Here is an 18269-nt window from a genome sequence, read left to right on the forward strand (position 1 = left end):
GGTATTGTTAGACTCAATATCTTGATTTGAGATAACTTCAATGTATTTCTCACAAAGTGCACATCGACAGACATATCTTTTCATCATCATTAAAGCATGCAACCTTTTTTATTAAATTAATTTCATTTTTTACATGGAATAAGTGTACATCTGTCTGATATGGTTTTTAATAAAAAGTTTAATAAAAGTTTTAATAAATGAATTTCTGAGAATTTTCAGTCATTTTTGTTTTTTTTAATTACTTTTTCCATTGCAATATTATAATCTTAGGACTTTTAAAACTTCTTTTAAGGGAATTAAGAAGCACAAACTTCTAGTTATAAAATAAATAAGTCACAGGAGTGAAAAGTACAGCAAAGGAAATACAGTCAATAATATAATAATGTTGTGTAGTGACGGATGATAACCACACTTATATGGTGAGCACTGTGTAATGTACAGGATTGTCAAATCATGAAGTTGTACCCCTGAAACTAATATAACATTGTATGTCAACTATACGTCAATAAAATAACAAATAAGTTTAAAAAAACTTTTTCTTCTACAAAATAGAGATAATACTCTAATTTTCTAATAAGATATCCATGAAAATTAAATGATGTATCTTAAATTCTTATCACTATATATGGTATATTATAAGTGATTAATGAGGTATTTGTCGATATTACTATTGTTACTTTTAGTTTTACCTTTTGTTCTCTAGTCTACCTTATTTCTTGATTAAATAAGTAGATCATATATTTGATGGCTTACCTTTCTTAAGTTTCTGGGGTATTGTTGAATTTTTTGTTTTGTTTTGCCTGATATTATTTGTCATTTACTATATTTTCAAGTCTATTATATTCTCAACCTATGGATTGCAGTTTCCTGTGGCTTCTGAAAAAAAATAGTATAAATTTGATGGCTTAAAACAATGGACTTTATTCTCTTACAGTTCTCGAGGGCAGAAATTTGAAATCACTGTCACTGGGCCAGGAGGTTCTCCAGGATAACACTTTCCCTTATCTCTTCAAGTTTGTGGGGACCAAGACTGGCATGTTCAAACTTCTCTACTCTCCATCTTTCCTACATTTTCACACACACACACACACACACACACACATAGCCTCCCTCCTTCTCTTTTTTTAAATGATTTTATTTATTTATTTGACAGAGAGAGAGAGAGCACAAGCAGAGGGAGCTGCAGAGGGAGAGATAAAAGCAGGCTCCCCACTGAGCAGGGAACCACTGGGATCATGACCTGAGCCGAAGACAGACACTTAGCCATCTGAGCCACCCAGGTGCCCCTAGCTTCCCTCTCTTTTATAAGGTCACCTGTGAAGGCATTTACAGCCCACCCAGATAATCTAGGATAATCCCCTGATACCAAGATCCTTACCCTAATCACATCTGCAAACACCCTTTCTCCAAATAAGGTGGCATTTACAGGTTCCGGGAATTAGAACTTGATATATATAAAGGTCCATTTTCAAACTTAACACATCCACCTTTTAAAGGCCAAAGTGTGATTTACTTTTCCTCTGTTCCTGCAATGTTTTTTTTTGTTTGTTTGTTTGTGTGTTTTTTTTTTTTTATTTGAGAGAGAGAATGAGATAGAGAGAGCATGAGAGGGGGGAGGGTCAGAGGGAGAAGCAGACTCCCTGCTGAGCAGGGAGCCCGATGCGGGACTTGATCCCGGGACTCCAGGATCATGACCTGAGCCGAAGGCAGTCGCTTAACCAACTGAGCCACCCAGGCGCCCTGTTCCTGCAATGTTAACACTTCATTTGTTTTCTCACTTTCTTAGGATTTCATTTTATATTAGTTATTGTTTATATCTTTATTGGGATGGGTTATTTAAAGTAACATAGGTCCTTGTTGCTTTAGTGAAGTATGAAGAGCATTGGACTCAAAGAACTGGTCTAGTTTCAGACCCTGAAGAGTGATTTTGAGGAAGATAGTTAAACTTGCTTAACCTCAAGTCTCTTAAATATGACCTGAGGATAAGTGGCCAGTCTCAGAGTTATCACTGAACTTAAATATAATAACAAAAATACCTGCAAAAACCTGGCTTATAAAATTCATACTTCCTAATGTTTCTTAAAAAGACATCTTTGAGGGCAAGAGTTATTTAGAAATATTCCAGCAAAGACAGCTACTCATTATTTCTTTTAATAAGTGAATAAATAATGACGAATAGAATAATGTTATGCGTATGATGAAAATATGGCTCTGTATTGCTTTTCAGATGTTCTAAATGGAGTAAATTTCCCACATCACCCACGAGACTTTGGATTTTAAGATGAAGGTGATAGAAACATCTTTCTCTTTTGGTTCTCCAACTAGAACAGAGTTTCTCCACCTCGGCACTCTTGGTCACATACACACACAACACACACCTAGCATTATCTCTTTTTTTTTTATTTTTTATTTTTTTTATTTAGCATTATCTCTTTTCATGAGGCAACACATTGTCTCAAAATCTTATTTTCAGGTCTACAGTCATGCCACACACTTTCCAATACTAATGCAATTGCTTATGTTGTTTCTTTTACCATCTCTCATTCACTATTCTGTACTTGACAAAATTCTTTTTTTTTTAAAGACTTTATTTGAGAGAGAGAGAAAGAGTGAGCAGAAGCAGGGGGAGTGGCAGAGGGAGAGGAAGAAGCAGACTGCTCGCTGAGCAGGAACCCCAAAGTGGGGCTCAATCCCAGGACCCTAAGATCATGGCCTGAGCCAGAGGCAGACACTTAATTGACTGAGCCAGCCAGGTGCGCATTGACAAAGTTCTTAAATGTGTAGTGCAAGTTATTCTCTTTTCTGTTTTGTCACCTGGCATACATATTCACAGAGTAGATGTATGTTTTTAAGTTCATTTATTTAAGGAATCTCTACTCCCAACGTGGGGCTTGAACTCATGACCGTGAGATCAAGAATTGCATGCTCTTCAACTGAGCCAGCCAGTTGCGCCGAATAGATGTATTCATTAAAGAAATATTCTCTGATCTATTCTGTCCTTGGATGGTCAGAATTCCACTTACAATAGATGCACACATAGCACATATCAGAGTCATTAACTTCATTCATAATTGGTTTTCCACTGACATTTAACTTTCAAGGTCTTCTAATTCTCAACAGCCAGATAGATATATTTTTGCTTCTTTCTAGTTTATTTTACTATCTTACTACATAAGATAATACTCTGATAGTTGTTTGATAAATTGCTCTAAGCTGGTTAAATCAATTTAGTCAGCAAATAATATAATCTAATTCTATATATAATAATCTACCATTTCAAAACTAAAAAATATATTTTTCTGTGAGACATCCTCAAGATGTAGAAAAATACATTTCATCATTTCATTTTGTGTTTAATCAATTCCTCAGTAGAACTGTTTAATTGCTCACATATCTTTTCCCATTGGGATTTGCATATCAGACTGTGAGTTCCTAGGATCCTAAGTGAGATCTGAAAGCTAACCTCAAAAGACTTGAGGCAAAATATAAAAGGTCTTGCATTATCCTGAGGAACCACTACCTTCTTAAGGGAGGCACACATTTCTTCTATGAAAACGAAAGGACTGCCTGAATGGATTATGGAAAATGTTGCAATGGGTCAATTTTTTAAAATATTTAACTGTCAACACTGATTTTTCAGTGAAAAATTAACTGATGTTAATAACAGGGTCATAAGAAGGTAAATGAAAGAGATCTGGTAAGTGCTCTTCACATAATCCTGGGATATCAGAGTTGAACAGGATTTTAAGTGCTCATCTTATAATCATTTTTTACATGCAAGAAACTGATGTTTTGAGAATACATATGCCTAGCATAACACAGGTCTTAATTCTCAAGGCATTTCCAACAAAAACACCACCACCAACATAAAAGCACATTTAACGGAGATATTCTTAAGACAATCTTCAGTATTATTGGACTCTGATTAGAAATCTAACTATAAACACAGTGCTCATTGCCTATTAATTTTTTTAAAGTTAACCAGACTGAGATATAAATTAAGACTCACCCAATTTGTATACCATATTATTTAGTCTATTCTATGGTTATGTGTTGATACGAACAGCTATCAATACACAGGTAACAGGACTGGGGTAGGGTTAAGGGAGTGGCTTTGAGAGAACAGAAAAAATGGTTTACAAAGGTAGAAACTAAGGCTCGCTATAGAGAACTGACTACAGGAAGAGGTAATTTTGCTGAATTCTTTTAGAGTTCATTTTCGTTCTCACCTGCCAGTTGCATAGAAGAACAGATTATTTGGCTCCTCTTTGGACTCTTCTTAATTTTTTATCTTGTATTCCTTTCCTCCTCTATTGTTCCACTGACTTTCATATTTCATTTTTCAATCCTGGAAGTCTTTTATGGTCTTAAAGCATATAACATCCTTGAAAGATTATTACAAGTAAATATTCTCTATATAAATGGATTTCTTCAGTACCTCTACTTCTGTGATTAGAAATAAAGGATTTGGTAGAAAATAACTTCAGCAAAGGAGTGGTTGTTCTCCATGGCTCAGACCCCAAGCTTATTTAAACATTGTCCCTAAAGAGGAGCCTCTTTCTTTCATGCCTACCATTTGATAGTTGTTTTTCATAATTTCCAAAAGAGTGAATGACACAAAAAAGAGGCATTTTCATCCACCTTTGCCTTTCTAGCCACTGGTATAATTTTTTTTTCATTTGCCTTCATAGCAGTGGCCATTGTTCCACTTTTAGGTCGATCGACAATCTTGCTCTATATTCATAGACAGGAACAGATGGGCTGTCACTCAATGACAGTTGATATTTTCTAAGGAGGATGCCATATATATTTCAGGAAAGGAGTGTTTCAAAGAGTTGACTAGTAGATCTGAGATGCTTCTTTCTCCAATTAACACTTTTTTTAAGGCAAAGTGTTTGAGTGAGATGGAGTATAGGAGATAAAAATGGGAATATATGTGAAAACTGAGTATATTTAAATGCTGAGCTTGTAGGGAACAGGGAACAATTTCAGGGTTTAAGAAGAAGGCAACACAATTCAAAATCTATTTTATACAGGTAACTCTTACAGTGGTTTATGGATACATTTTGGATCATGTTTGGAAGTAGGATGGGAATTGACTGGAGAGAATGAGGCCAATTAAGAGGTTCAAGTTGAGGAAAATGAGGGGTGACATTAAATAATGGAATATCAGTGATGACAAGGAGACATTCGATATTTGCCACATTTCACAGATTGAATCAATGGTTCTGTTTAGTTTTGAGCTAAAGGAGGTTTCTTATTTGGACGAGCAGTGGAGGTGGTGGAGATGTATACCAAGACAGGGATCATAGGATAGGCATAAGTTGTAGGAAGTGACAGTAATTAAATTTTGTTTTAAGTATGCTGAAATGTACACATGCCTATTTGATAGCTCACTTTGAGTTGGACAGGTGCTTTTGGAATGGGTACGTGGAAATTATCACTGTATACTTGGTATTGTAAGAAAAGGCACAGAATAATGTAGGGAGAGTGTGCATAGTGAGGAGAGAAGTAGGTTGAGAATGAAGCCCTAAGAAAGTGCCACCATGTATGAAGGAGGCTGAGTAGGGGCATATTGAGATTAGTACTGAAATCAAGAGAGGTATGTAGAAGCCAAAAGAGAAGGGGTTTTAAAAAGAAGGGAGAGGTCAAAGCTCTCACATGGAGTAGAGAAATAAAGTTCATTACCTATCGAAAATCCTTGGATTTGACAGTTAGGGTGTAGTTTGGGATTGAAGCAAAAAGGGTTTTAAGCTGTTGGGATAAAAATCCTATCTCAGTGGGCTGAAGTGAGAAAGTGGAAACTAGTGTAGATGTCTGTAAGAAAATATTGGAATAAAATAAAAGAAAATAAATGGAAATAGATGCAGAGTAATATTTTTAAAGATGAGATTGACTTCAATAGTATGTGCTGCAAGTTTATGAAGGAAACATTAGTAGTAATAGTATAAATATATTAATTTGTGCAGGTAGTCAGAATTGGGTGCACAATTGAAGGGATTAACCTCATAGAGGAGAAGCATGGAAAGGAAGGGAGAGAGGAGGTCATTGATGAACCCAAATGCTTATATGATGACTTGATGAGAAAGGTGAGCACATATTTATTTACTATCCGATATTTTTGTCTACAAGAAAGAAATCATTTTCTGGCAGTGAGAAGGTCATAGGATGAGACCTAAGAATTATGAAGGTTTACAATAGTGATTAAAGGAGGAAAATAGTTGTGTGTGATATGCAATAGTAAAGAACAATTTATTCAATCATATATACACATATATATGTCTAACTTTTATACAAATATAAGATGAAACCATGTCAGTGATTTTCATTCATTCATTCATTCATTCATTCATTCATTCAACTGTTCCAACTATTATAGAAGTAATGCAAAGAATTATAGATCAGGAATTCACAAATAAATATACAAATAGATAGAAAACTGACTTTTTCCACAGGAGGGAGGGAAATCGATTGTCTTTACACTGGACAAAATGTGCATATCTGTAGGCAAGTACCACTAGTGTTGCTATTGGTTGTCCAACAGATTTCTAAACTAGAGCAAGGATGATGAAACTGAAGGTAGAGAACTGGGTAGGTGAGGTTTTTTCCAACATCTTTTACAATTTTTCACTACAGAGGGCATGGAAACATTCCTGGATATCATCCTCTCAGTGCCTGGATTGAATTTAACACATTTATGGGCATGAGGATTTCTCTAGTTGTATTCCATAGATTGCATTCCAGAAAAATAAAACAGATGTCTGGATTGATTCAGAATTGCTATGCTGCCAGTTTTAGAACCACAAAGGAACAAGATGGTGAGATGGTTGAATCTGTAGAAGGACATTCATTTAACACTTACAATTTGATGGGAAAGGTACTATCACTCTCATAGATGATGGACTGAAACTCTGTGGTTCATTGGCTTGATTAAGATCTCACCACTTCTGAGCGACAGAGCTGGGATTCAGTGACTTTTATAACTAACGCAGAACCTTTCTTCTTTCTATTTGATCAGTGGATTTCAAATAACTCTTAGGAATTCTTTTGTTCCTCAGAGGTGAAGCCACATCTCAAGGTGAGAAACATAGAACTTCTGCTCCTCTACCTATACGGGGCTTCACCTGAAACAGCAATGCTGTCTGTTGTGAAAATAAAAACAACACAAACGGGGACAGAGGCTATTTCTTCAGTTTGTTATATAACCATGTGGTTAACCACTATTACTTGACATTGGAGGAAGATGAGGAAGTTGAAGAAAGTGGGGTTGAACAACTGATTTGATGGTGGTGCTCCTAAATATGGAAAACAATAGCTTTAAGTAATAGAAGCGATACATTGTCAATTTAATAAAAATTTGAAAATCTGGGGCTCCTGGGTGACTTAGTCAGTTGAGCATCTGCCTTTGGTTCAGGTCATGATCCCCAGGGTCCTAGGACTGAGCCCTGCATTGAGTTCCCTGCCCAATGGGGAGCCTGCTTTTCCCTCTCCCTTTGCCTCTTCCTGCTGCTCATTTTCTCTCTCACAATCTCTCTCTTTCTCTCAAATAAATAAAATCTTTTAAAAAATTGAAAATCTGAAAATTTGAAATGCATAATACTACAACAGCTGTAGATGTGCCTAGGTGTTACCAGGATGTCCTAGTGGATTTAGAATTCCTCGTGTATTTATTTTCACTGTTTTATTTCTTATATTTTAGTGAATGCTGAGGTTGTTATTAATATTGCCATCATTACTGTGCCACAACTTCAGAAGTCCAGGGGCACTTCAGATAATGAAGTTCGAGAACCATACTGTGAAGACAGAGTTCTTTCTCTTGGGATTTAGTGACCATCCAGAACTTTGGAGGATTCTTTTGGCTGTGTTTCTTTTTATCTACTCTGTTACCCTCATGGGGAACCTTGGGATGATGTTATTAATCACAACATGTTCCCACTTGAACACCCCGATGTACTTTTTCCTCTGTTTTTGTCATTCACAAATGTATGCTACTCTTCTGTCATTGCCCCCAAATTACTTGTGGACTTGGTTTCCGATAAAAAGACCATTTCTTACAAGGGCTGTGCTGCAGTTATATTTTTTCTGCTCTTTGGTTGACACGGAATCTTTCCTCTTGGCTGCCATGGTTTATGACCAATACATAGCAATCTGCAACCCACTGCTTTGTAAGGTTATTATGTCCAAAAGGGTTTGCTGCCAGCTTGCCATTGGAGCATTTTTGGGAGGTACCATGAGCTCAATTATTCACACTACTAATACCTTCCATCTGTCTTTCTGCTCCAAAGAGATTAACCATTTCTTCTGTGATATCTCCCCGCTTTTCTCTTTGTCCTGCACTGATACTTACATGCATGACATTATTCTGGTAGTCTTCGCTTGGTGGAAGCTATCTGTCTTCTAACAGTCCTTCTCTCTCTAATGTCTGCATCATAGCAGCTATTCTTAAAACAAGTTCTGCTGAAGGAAGAAGAAAAGGGTTTTCCACTTGTGCCTCCCATCTGACCATAGTCACAATCTACCATAGTACCCTCATTTTTATTTATTTGTGCCCCAGCACTGGTCATTCACTGGATACTGACAAAGTGACCTCTGTGTTCTACACATTGATTATACCTATGTTGAATCCCCTAATTTACAGTCTAAGAAACAAAGATGTCAAAAATGCCTTTAGGAAGATGATCAGTCAAAAATTGTTTTCTTAAGGAAGAATGAAACTGAGCCTGACAACTTTTCAACAGTGTCTGTTCTTTGTCCTTTGGTTCTAATTATTGAGAAAGTCAGTTTAATATGGACGTTCCCCAAATCCGTGGGTAATGATGTCTCAACTACAGATTAGGGTCCAAGCCTAACATAAGAACCAGGTCCTGTCACATTACTTATATTATGTCTATCTCTTTAGTATTTTAAAGTTGACATTTTTAATATATATTTCAGGAGTAGATTTACCCTTTGCATAATGTTCTATATTCCATATTCTTACCCCTTTTCTCTCCCATCCTAAATTTTACTGCGATTATTTTCAATATTGGATAAGCCATTAAAATATCACAAACCTCTTTTTGTGAAAGAAAATAAATGCAATTTACTGAGACCATTTCTCAATTAATTTCCATGTAAATATGTGCATTGTAGCTTACTTGCTTAATTATACTCTCTCTAAAAAAAACTTCCTCAAATTTTAACTCCTATATGATTTTTTTGATACCCCCTTCAATTATAGATGGTAAGTCACATCCTAAGCCTCACTAGAATCTTAAGTGTGCTTCTTTTAAAACTCTTAGAATTTTCTATCTAATCTTGTAGTTGTTCGTATCTGTGTTTTATCCCTCTACTAGACTGATCGTTAATTATTGTCCCTTATTTGATGCCTTGCTTCTTTATCACATATTTTCTCCAGTGTAGATCTTGAGTAAATTTTTATGAAATAAACATGAGCATTTTGCTATTGATTGTTTTTAATTTAGATTACATACCTATAACTTTTTCTCTTGCAGTTTTTTTTTTGTTTCCTTCTCTAGAAGGGTACTGTATACATATGTGACTATTGCAAAATATTGTCAAGTATGGTGACTTATTAAAAAACAATTTGCAAATATCACCAAAATTAAAGTCTGGCTCATAAACTCTTTCCCCAAGAATAGGTTCAGTCTGAAATCTCTTGACTGGTAAGCAAACAGCCGAACTGTCTGGGAGAAGCTATCCTCTGACAGCAAGAGATGGAATCAGAAGGCAACAGATGGTGGGATCACAGTTAGGTGGGCTACTGGAACATGACTCATAGACAAAGTGTGGCAAAAAGCCTAAGGAAAGCATTAAACCAAAGGTGAGGTTGAATAGTGAGAGAAGGTAAATTAGACAAAAAAGCCATCTGACAGTGAAAATGCAGGCTGGGTTATAAACCAAAATCATAGTTCTATTCACTGCAGTGGAAACTATCTTTAAAAATAGGTTTTTGTCCATACAGCTCAGTGGTGAATTAGGGCTCTGGTCAATGTGGGCTGTCAATAGGGAAGAGTGGAATGGCAGCTTGATGCCAATGAGAAACAAGTGTTTCATCTTAAATACTGAGCAGAAAATGTCTACTACAGTGTATGGGTTCATCACAACAGATGGATATTTGTTCCTTTGTTGTTAAGTGTATGTTGGTTCAGAAACCCCACAGAGGGTAGGGAGAGATGGAAGAAAGAGGCAGACCACTCCAGATTGGTAGGTGGCAGGTGTAATGAACTTGGGCAGCCACACAATGAGCAGATCTCCACTTCTGCCCTCCAGAATCTTAAAAGTTTATACAGAGGCCTTAACTGGGTTCAGTCATGTATACCATCCAGGTGGTCTCAACACCACATTGATCTCTCAAGGCTATGTGTTTGGAACAGTTCAAACTGTGGGATTGGTGGGCAGAATGTACATTCCAAGGACAGGGGAGGAGTGAGGATCCTCTGATTCCTTGGGTCCAGCTCACAGGTCAACCAGTGATCACATCCTCTCCATGACCTCCTCCAACAACATCTTATTTCAGCTGTGGCCCTTGGGATAAGGTCACACAGGATAACATAAAATGAGGTACTCTGGGATTAATTATCTAAACTCATTTCTTGGCAATGTGAGGTCTGAGACTAAGATCAGAACTGTTTCAGACATCTGGCTTGGACTTGGGAATGGTGTGGCCAGCATGGGTAGCTGTGAAGAAATTTTTGCTCAGCTCCAACCAGGAGTAAAGGAAGCATCAGGAAAAACAAGTCCCAAGGTGGCTGGGCAGAGAGCTCCAAAGAGGACCTGAGGCTACGAGGTACAACTAGAATCTGAATGACTGGGTGAGCAGGCTCTAAAGTGGATAAGGATCGATCCTGGAGACACCATTTCATGACAGGATGCCATGACTGATGCCATGTTTTCTTTCAGCACCAGAGTTTAGTTCCTGAGAGGGAGTTAGGTGGCTCTGAATGATCTTAGAAACTCCATTATCATCCTCAGGAAAATAGATATATGCCTGATTATAAAAATATCTATGTCTTTATAATATATATATATATATTAAAGCTATGTTAAAGAGATGAGGACACTGAGTGTAAACAAGACTAGTAATCTACAGTCACACAGCTAACAAGTAAATGATAGTATAGAAATGTGAACTAGGTCTGTCTTCTTCTGAATTCCAGTTCTTATCTTAAACCCTCTCTCATCTTTACCATTTTTTAAAATGAAAATAAAACATAAACAAAAACAAAAACAAAAATCCTGGTTTCCTGATCATGTGTAAAGGCTATTAAATTAAAATCTTTAAAAGAAAAGATAAAGAAGAAAAAAATAAATATCTATTATTTTTACACATATATAAAAGCTGGGTAGTGAATTCAATTTTGTATAACGTGAAAAGGTTTAAGCTTTACAGATAGGAATATATTTAATACAATTTCAATAAAGTACATTGCGATGTGAAGGGATTTGGACAGTGATGGAGAGGTGCTGATAAATGATATACTCTATGAACAACAAATAAATTATATGAGATTGTAAAGTAAAATATTCAATAGATAATGAAATATTTGATTTGTCTTAAAACTCTTCAATCAGTAATGAAAGACTAATAACTTGCTGAAAATTGCATCTTTTAAATATGTTATTTAATTCTTATGATATATTGAGGTACACTTAGCCCATTTTATACACTAAAGGAAAACATAAAAATTGGGAAGAAGATTTAAATGAAAAACCTTTTACCACCATTGCTCTCTCCTCCTGGAAACAGAAAAAAAATGCCTTTATGTTCCCTTCTTGACAATGACCTAAAATAAAAAGAATACTCTTGAAAACCTCTTGTTATGTTTTTCATGAATGGATTAATTCTTAGTGATGACAGTGCAAACAACACATGCAATTAATTAAGTTTATGGGAAAGATACAAGATTACTTAACATCCAGCTACTCAGCAATGGCCAGTATTAAAATTGTGTTCATTTCACAGATGCACAGAGATCCAATGATTACAAATAGAATTCTATGTAAATATTACTTTGTTTTTTTATTGAACATATTATTAAGTTAGTAAATCCTCCTTTCTTTTTTTAAAATTTTATTACGTTATGTTAATCACCATACATTACATCATTAGTTTTTTATTGTTATGTTAATCACCATACATTACATCATTAGTTTTAGATGTAGTGTTCCATGATTCATTGTTTGTGCATAACACCCAGTGCTCCATGCAGAATGTGCCCTCTTTAATACCCATCACCAGGTTAACCCATCACCCTGCCCCCCTCCCCTCTAGAACCCTCAGTTTGTTTCTCAGAGTCCATAGTCTCTCACCATTCATCTCCCCCTCCGATTCCCCCCCTTCATTTTTCCCTTCCTACTGTCATCTTTTTTTTTTAACATATAATGAATTATTTGTTTCAGAGGTACAGGTCTGTGATTCAACAGTCTTACACAATTCACAGCACTCACCATAGCACATACCCTCCCCAATATCTATCACCCAGCCACCCCATCCCTCCCACCCCCACCACTCCAGCAACCCTCAGTATTATGCTGAGTGAAATAAGTAAATCAGAGAAAGACATGTATCCATATGATCTCACTGATATGAGGAATTCTTAATCTCAGGAAACAAAATAAATCTTCCTTTCAATTTAAATTGTATCAATTAGGGATTTAAAAAAATTATTAGTGTAGTGCTATGAACACATCAATGAGACTGAGTCGTCTTTCCAGTGGCCTTTGGAAAAGGTGCGGGTCCTTTATCTTCAACTTTCCTTTGTGCAGCTTCTATACAGTTGTCAACAGCACCATGTCTGTTCTCCAGAGTGAGGGCAGGAAGGGAAATCCACAAGCTGATGTGCACTCTGAGATGGAGTATGAATCTAGAACAATTGATCCTGAGGATGTCTGCTGATATAACTGGGCCAGAATGATGAGGAATACATGGTCCGTAAAGATCTTTACTGCAAATGATCCCTCCCTGTCCCTGATGGTTATTTAAGCCTAGGCCAAAAGAAAAGATGTGCAGGAAGATTTAATCCAAGATGAACATACTAGAATAATATTTAAAAAACAAGTTTCTGTGTGAGTGTGTTTGTGTATGTGTGTGGGTTTGTGTGAGAGTGCATGAGTGTGTGTGTGTGTGTGTGAATTTGCAAAGGCTCCTTTGCATCAGTTTCGCAGGGGACACTCATGCATTTATTTAACAAATGTTTTAAGTGACATTTGGACCTGAGCTTTGTAAATAATAAAGTAGAAATATTAGCGAACAATACTGGAAAGGGCGTTGCATTTGTGGAACTTTGAACAGAGAAGCCAAGTATGAAAAGATCCTTTTTGCAAACCAGGAATTGAACCTAGTATTACTCTTCCTTTGTTTGAACAGAAGACCAAGATCAATAATGACTCTTCCCACACTCAATTTAGTATAATGATAAATAATAGGAAAGATCTAGAAAGTTGTGTTGGTGAGACTATAGGAATGTATGTCAAAGGACCTCAGTTTCAATTTACAAGAATCTTTGAATAAATACCATTGGGTGAAAAATACAACTTCACCCAGAACATAATTTAGTGCTGATTGCTTTTTTCAGGACACCTTTCACATCCTTATTCCTTAAGCTGTAGATGAGTGGGTTTAACATAGGAATGACCACCGTGTAGAAGACAGAGGACATTTTGTCTGTGTCCATGGAGTAACTGGAGCTGGGTCGGGAATACATGAACAGGAGTGTGCTATGAAATATAGCCACTGTGGTTAAGTGGGAGGTGCATGTAGAGAAGGCTTTGCATCTCCCCTCAGCTGAGTTCATTCTAAGGATGGTAGTTACGATGTAGCTGTAGGAGAGGAGGACGGTGATGATGCTGCACCCCACCACACAACCAATGGAAGTGAACATCACTATCTCGTTGATGGATGTATCTGAAGATGAGAGGGCTAGTAAGGGTGGGATGTCACAGAAAAAGTGATTGATGATACTGGAATTGCAGAATGACAATCGAAATGTGCAGCAGGTGTGGATTGCCAAATCCACTAGGCCCACAAAGTAGGCAAGGGACACGAGCTGGATGCAGATTTTCCTGGACATGACGATTGTATAAAGAGGTGGGTTACAAATGGCTACATACCTGTCATAAGCCATGACAGCCAACATGAGACATTCCACATCTGCAAAGACCCCGAAATAATACATCTGAATTGCACATAAATTATATGGAATCCTCTTTTGTTCAGACAAGAAGTCAGCCAGCATCTTGGGAGAGACAGTGAAGGAGTAGCAGACATCACAGAAAGACAGATTGCTCAGGAAATAATACATGGAGTCCAGCTGGAGTCCAGCTTGATCAGCAGGATCATCCCTAGATTGGCAATCACGGTTATGCCATAAACTAGCAAAAAGAGCACAAAGAGTCCCTGCGGTACATCTTTCCTGCCAGAGAGTCCTAGGAGCATGAAGTCAGTAATCACAGTGCAGTTCTCAACAGCCATCGCTCAGATCTGGGAATCCCTGCTTGTGAGAGATGGAAACAGAGCCAGGATTAGCATCATCTTACCATTTTAGCAGGTAAACTGCTGGTCTTATTTTTCTGTATTTAGGAAGACAGACAAGCAATGTCAGGACTATTTAGGTGAAGCAGACTGTCCTGGAAATATAGACAAATCAATATGAATGATTTGATAATTATATTACCTACATTCGTACAGCACTGTACAGAATTTGTAGCACATTTTTATTCAAATTAAAGCATGCTATTTGCATACCAACATATGTTGTATTTATGATAAGTTTTGCTAATTGTTTCTTCTATAAGGAAATTAATCTCCTCATTGTTTGAGGCAATAGTTCTTACAATTATTTGGGCAGATAACCACGTGTTCAGCAAGATATTTTTTTTTTTACGTCTAGTAGAAATATTGTTATATTCTATAATAGAGAAGCATAACTGAGAGGCACAAGTAATGCCACCATCTTTTCCCCTTTTCCTAGGCACAAGTAATGAATATATTCCTTTATACGACATGCTTCTACTTCCCCAGGCAGTCACCCCATGTCCTATCCAGTCTCAATAAACAAGGGATAGAGCCAGTCTGAGATTCAGGATCCACTGGAGAAGGGAGGGTGTGGTTGCTGAAGAACACGGTGGATGGTATCCGTGAGCAATACTCTAAATTGGACAGACAGGAAAATGCCGGGGCTAACCATGCTCCCTTCTGACAGTTGCTGTTACTCAAGGGAGATTATGAAGAACATTTGGGCTCTAATCATAGAGATTCTGGTAGCAGGTGACAGAGCAGCAAACGAGGGAGTGTGGTTTACTGTGTGAGTCTCTCTGCCCCAATTTACTAGAATTTTCATGGTCTATTCACCAATAGTTCAGATCTGTAAGAGGCATGTTAAAAATACTCATGTCCACAATCCTACACCCCAGAGAGATTAAAGTCTGAACTGTACCTTTCCCAACTTTCCTAGACTTTTTAATATTGTTTTATTTTATCCCTTTTACCTTTAAATATCTCTGAAATCTGCCTCCTTTTGCTTTAAAAAAATGGTGGTTGAGAAGTCAATTGATTTTTATGTTCCACTGTTTTATCTTACCCAAGTCAATTATATTGTATGTAATCTCATACAAGTCCACCTCTGTGAGAATTTAGGAAAAGTGAAGATGAAGTTAGATGAAGATGAGATTAAAAAAAATCTGAATAATGATCTAGTGATCAATGTGCAGGTCTCCAAACCCTTGGCTTAAACTCATTTAAATATCACTCCCTGTAGACACATCTTAAAAAAAAAAATGCTTCCTTAATAAATTTTTAAAGAATATATAAAAATACAAGTAAGACATGAAAAACAATAAAAAAGTGACATCTGTGCAATCTATACTTGCTTTCTTTGTTTTCCCTGCTTTCTATGTGTATATATTTTAAATAAGTAGATCGATAAAAGAAATTGAAATGAAAGTTTGTATAACATATACACTTCTTTGGTTTTATATCATGTTTTCAGTTAAAAAAGGATTAGAAAAACACAAAAATTTATAGTAAAATCGGAAAAACAGCAAAAATTGTTAGTACCTGCCCCAGAATTACTGACCTCTTTTCCATGCAGTTCTTTCTGCAGGAGGCTTCAGCATTGTCTCCTGATTGACCTGGATTATATAGTCATCTCTGAGTCTGGTCCCTGGGTGCTCAACACTTAGTCTCACAGGAATAAGAGAGATACCTTATACTGTGGTGGTTTATTTTCTGATATTTCGTTGGGGTAAGGTGATTGAACAAGAAACACAGACCTTTAAAAAAATTTGTGTCCCTCTCTACCTTACCACCCAAAATTATACCTATTTTAGGATAGCAAAATGACCCCATTCAACAAGCATTCCTTATTTCTAATTCTCCAATCTCTATACTCTCCTAGAATTGATTTTTGTGATACTTTCATAATTTACAAAACAAATACACACCTATTCACGCCCAGGTACTTACACAGATACACTCGTTCCCATTAAACGCATTCACCACGTAAAGATTTCTGTAGAAACAGCAAAAAACCACTGACTGATATCACATTGCCTGTTGATAACTATATTTTGTTGTCTACTGAATTTTTAATTTTTAAATAAGTGATGTCATTATATAAACATTATATATAAATAAGTATGATGAATACAGGCCATGCATTCCATTGTATTAATGTACATTAATTTATTCTGTCTATCCTCTGCTAAATGACCACTTGATTTATTTAAAAAAATTTTTTTTGAGATTTTATTTATTTATTTGACAGAGAGAGACACAGCGAGAGTGGGAACACAAGCAGGGGGAGTGGGAGAGGGAGAAGCAGGCTTCCCGCTGAGCAGGGAGCCCAATGCGGGCCTTGATCCCAGGACCCTGGGATCATGACCTGAGCCGAAGGCAGACACTTAACGACTGAGCCACTCAGGCACCCTGACCATTTGATTTATATACAACTCTATATATCATAAAAACTTTGATATGAGTAAAAGTATACAAATATAATTTATCATATCCATATATTTTTATTTTTTATTTTTTTAAGATTTTCTTTATTTATTTAAGAGAGAGGGAGAACACTTGCAGGAGCAGTGGGGAGGGCCAGAGGGAGAAGGAGAAGGAGGCTCCAGCTGAGCAGAGAGCCTGATGCGGGGCTCGATCCCAGGACGCCGGGATCATGACCTGAGCCAAAGGCAGATGCTTAACCTACTGAGCCACCCAGATGCCACCATATCCATATATTTTTTAAAAATAAATTCTATAAATGTTTTTTAAGAGCACAGAGATTGACCTTAAATAAAGGCAATTTTGACCTTTTTACCATAGTCAGATGTTTTATGTTATCTAATTATAGGCACATATTATGATGTATTTCATATGTATCACATGTCCTAACTGGTCTCTAACCACTTCATAACATGATACAGAAATTGAAACTGAGAGGTAATAAGTAAAGTTCTAGAGTCTCACTGAATCTACAGAAATTATTCACAACAGATTCCTGAATATAGTGTAGTGAAACAAATTTTGTCTTAAAAAACTAGCACTCTAAATCCTCTGGTAGAATGTGATAGTGTGTGTGTGTTAAAGTGACATTCAAAAATTCACAGATTTCCCAAAGACTTCCCAGATTTCTAATAGAACTGAGAGGCTGTTTAGTCCCACTTCTCCACCAAGGTAAGATCCCAAGGATAATGGAGGGCAGAAGTGTTGCCACATGGTAAGTAACCCAAATAACTTAAATTAGCTGGGTACTTGAACATTATTAATGTTGGAGAGTGATTTGAAAGCCCCCTGCATTGCACAATTCCATGAATCGAATAGAAAAGAAATTTTATTTCCTTGAACTTGTGCAACCTGGCAATTCAGAGGAATAATCTCTGTATTGTCTGTTTTCTGAGTCATAGTTTATCATGTTTGTGAATCATTGCTATGCACCCTACTGTATTCTTTAAATGTCTACTCTTGATTAATGTTACAAAAAATGTAAAAATATCAGATTTTGAAGCAGGTAATTTAATTGCCACAAACTTGTAAGCGCAAAATTTGTGTAAACAAACAACAAAAAAGTAGGATGCAAAAGGCATCTACCAGTTTATGCATCTAATGCTTTGAGTATTTCTCCTGAAACCTCACCTGGAGTCAACAGAAACATAGGTTTTGCACTTTTTTTTTTCACTTGTTTGTCTTTGTTGTTATAGAATTTCCCCTTACTTTCTATAAAACTAGATTACCCTTCAAGCAAAAGTCAATGAGATGAATATATTTTTTAATT

At 36.6% G+C, this 18269-nt stretch overlaps 2 protein-coding genes across 2 annotated transcripts in view; one reads left to right on the forward strand and one right to left on the reverse strand.

Annotated features, from left to right (window-relative positions):
- Positions 1–7827, forward strand: part of LOC118016279 (olfactory receptor 5L1-like) — an 8469-nt gene extending 642 nt beyond the window's left edge. The window contains exon 2 of the mRNA XM_035013720.1: positions 7700–7827. Within this exon, the coding sequence (XP_034869611.1) occupies positions 7700–7827 (128 nt within the window). The remainder of the gene's footprint in view (positions 1–7699) is intronic.
- A 5711-nt stretch (positions 7828–13538) lies between these two features.
- LOC118016280 (olfactory receptor 5W2-like) lies at positions 13539–14473 on the reverse strand. Its single transcript, XM_035013721.1, is given in 2 exon segments — positions 13539–14317; positions 14320–14473. Coding segments are annotated over 2 exon segments (933 nt in total).
- Positions 14474–18269: the final 3796 nt, after the last annotated feature.

This window comes from Mirounga leonina, unplaced genomic scaffold, assembly GCF_011800145.1.
Source record: "Mirounga leonina isolate KUSES-001 unplaced genomic scaffold, KU_Mleo_1.0 Mir_166, whole genome shotgun sequence".
Taxonomy (NCBI): domain Eukaryota; kingdom Metazoa; phylum Chordata; class Mammalia; order Carnivora; family Phocidae; genus Mirounga; species Mirounga leonina.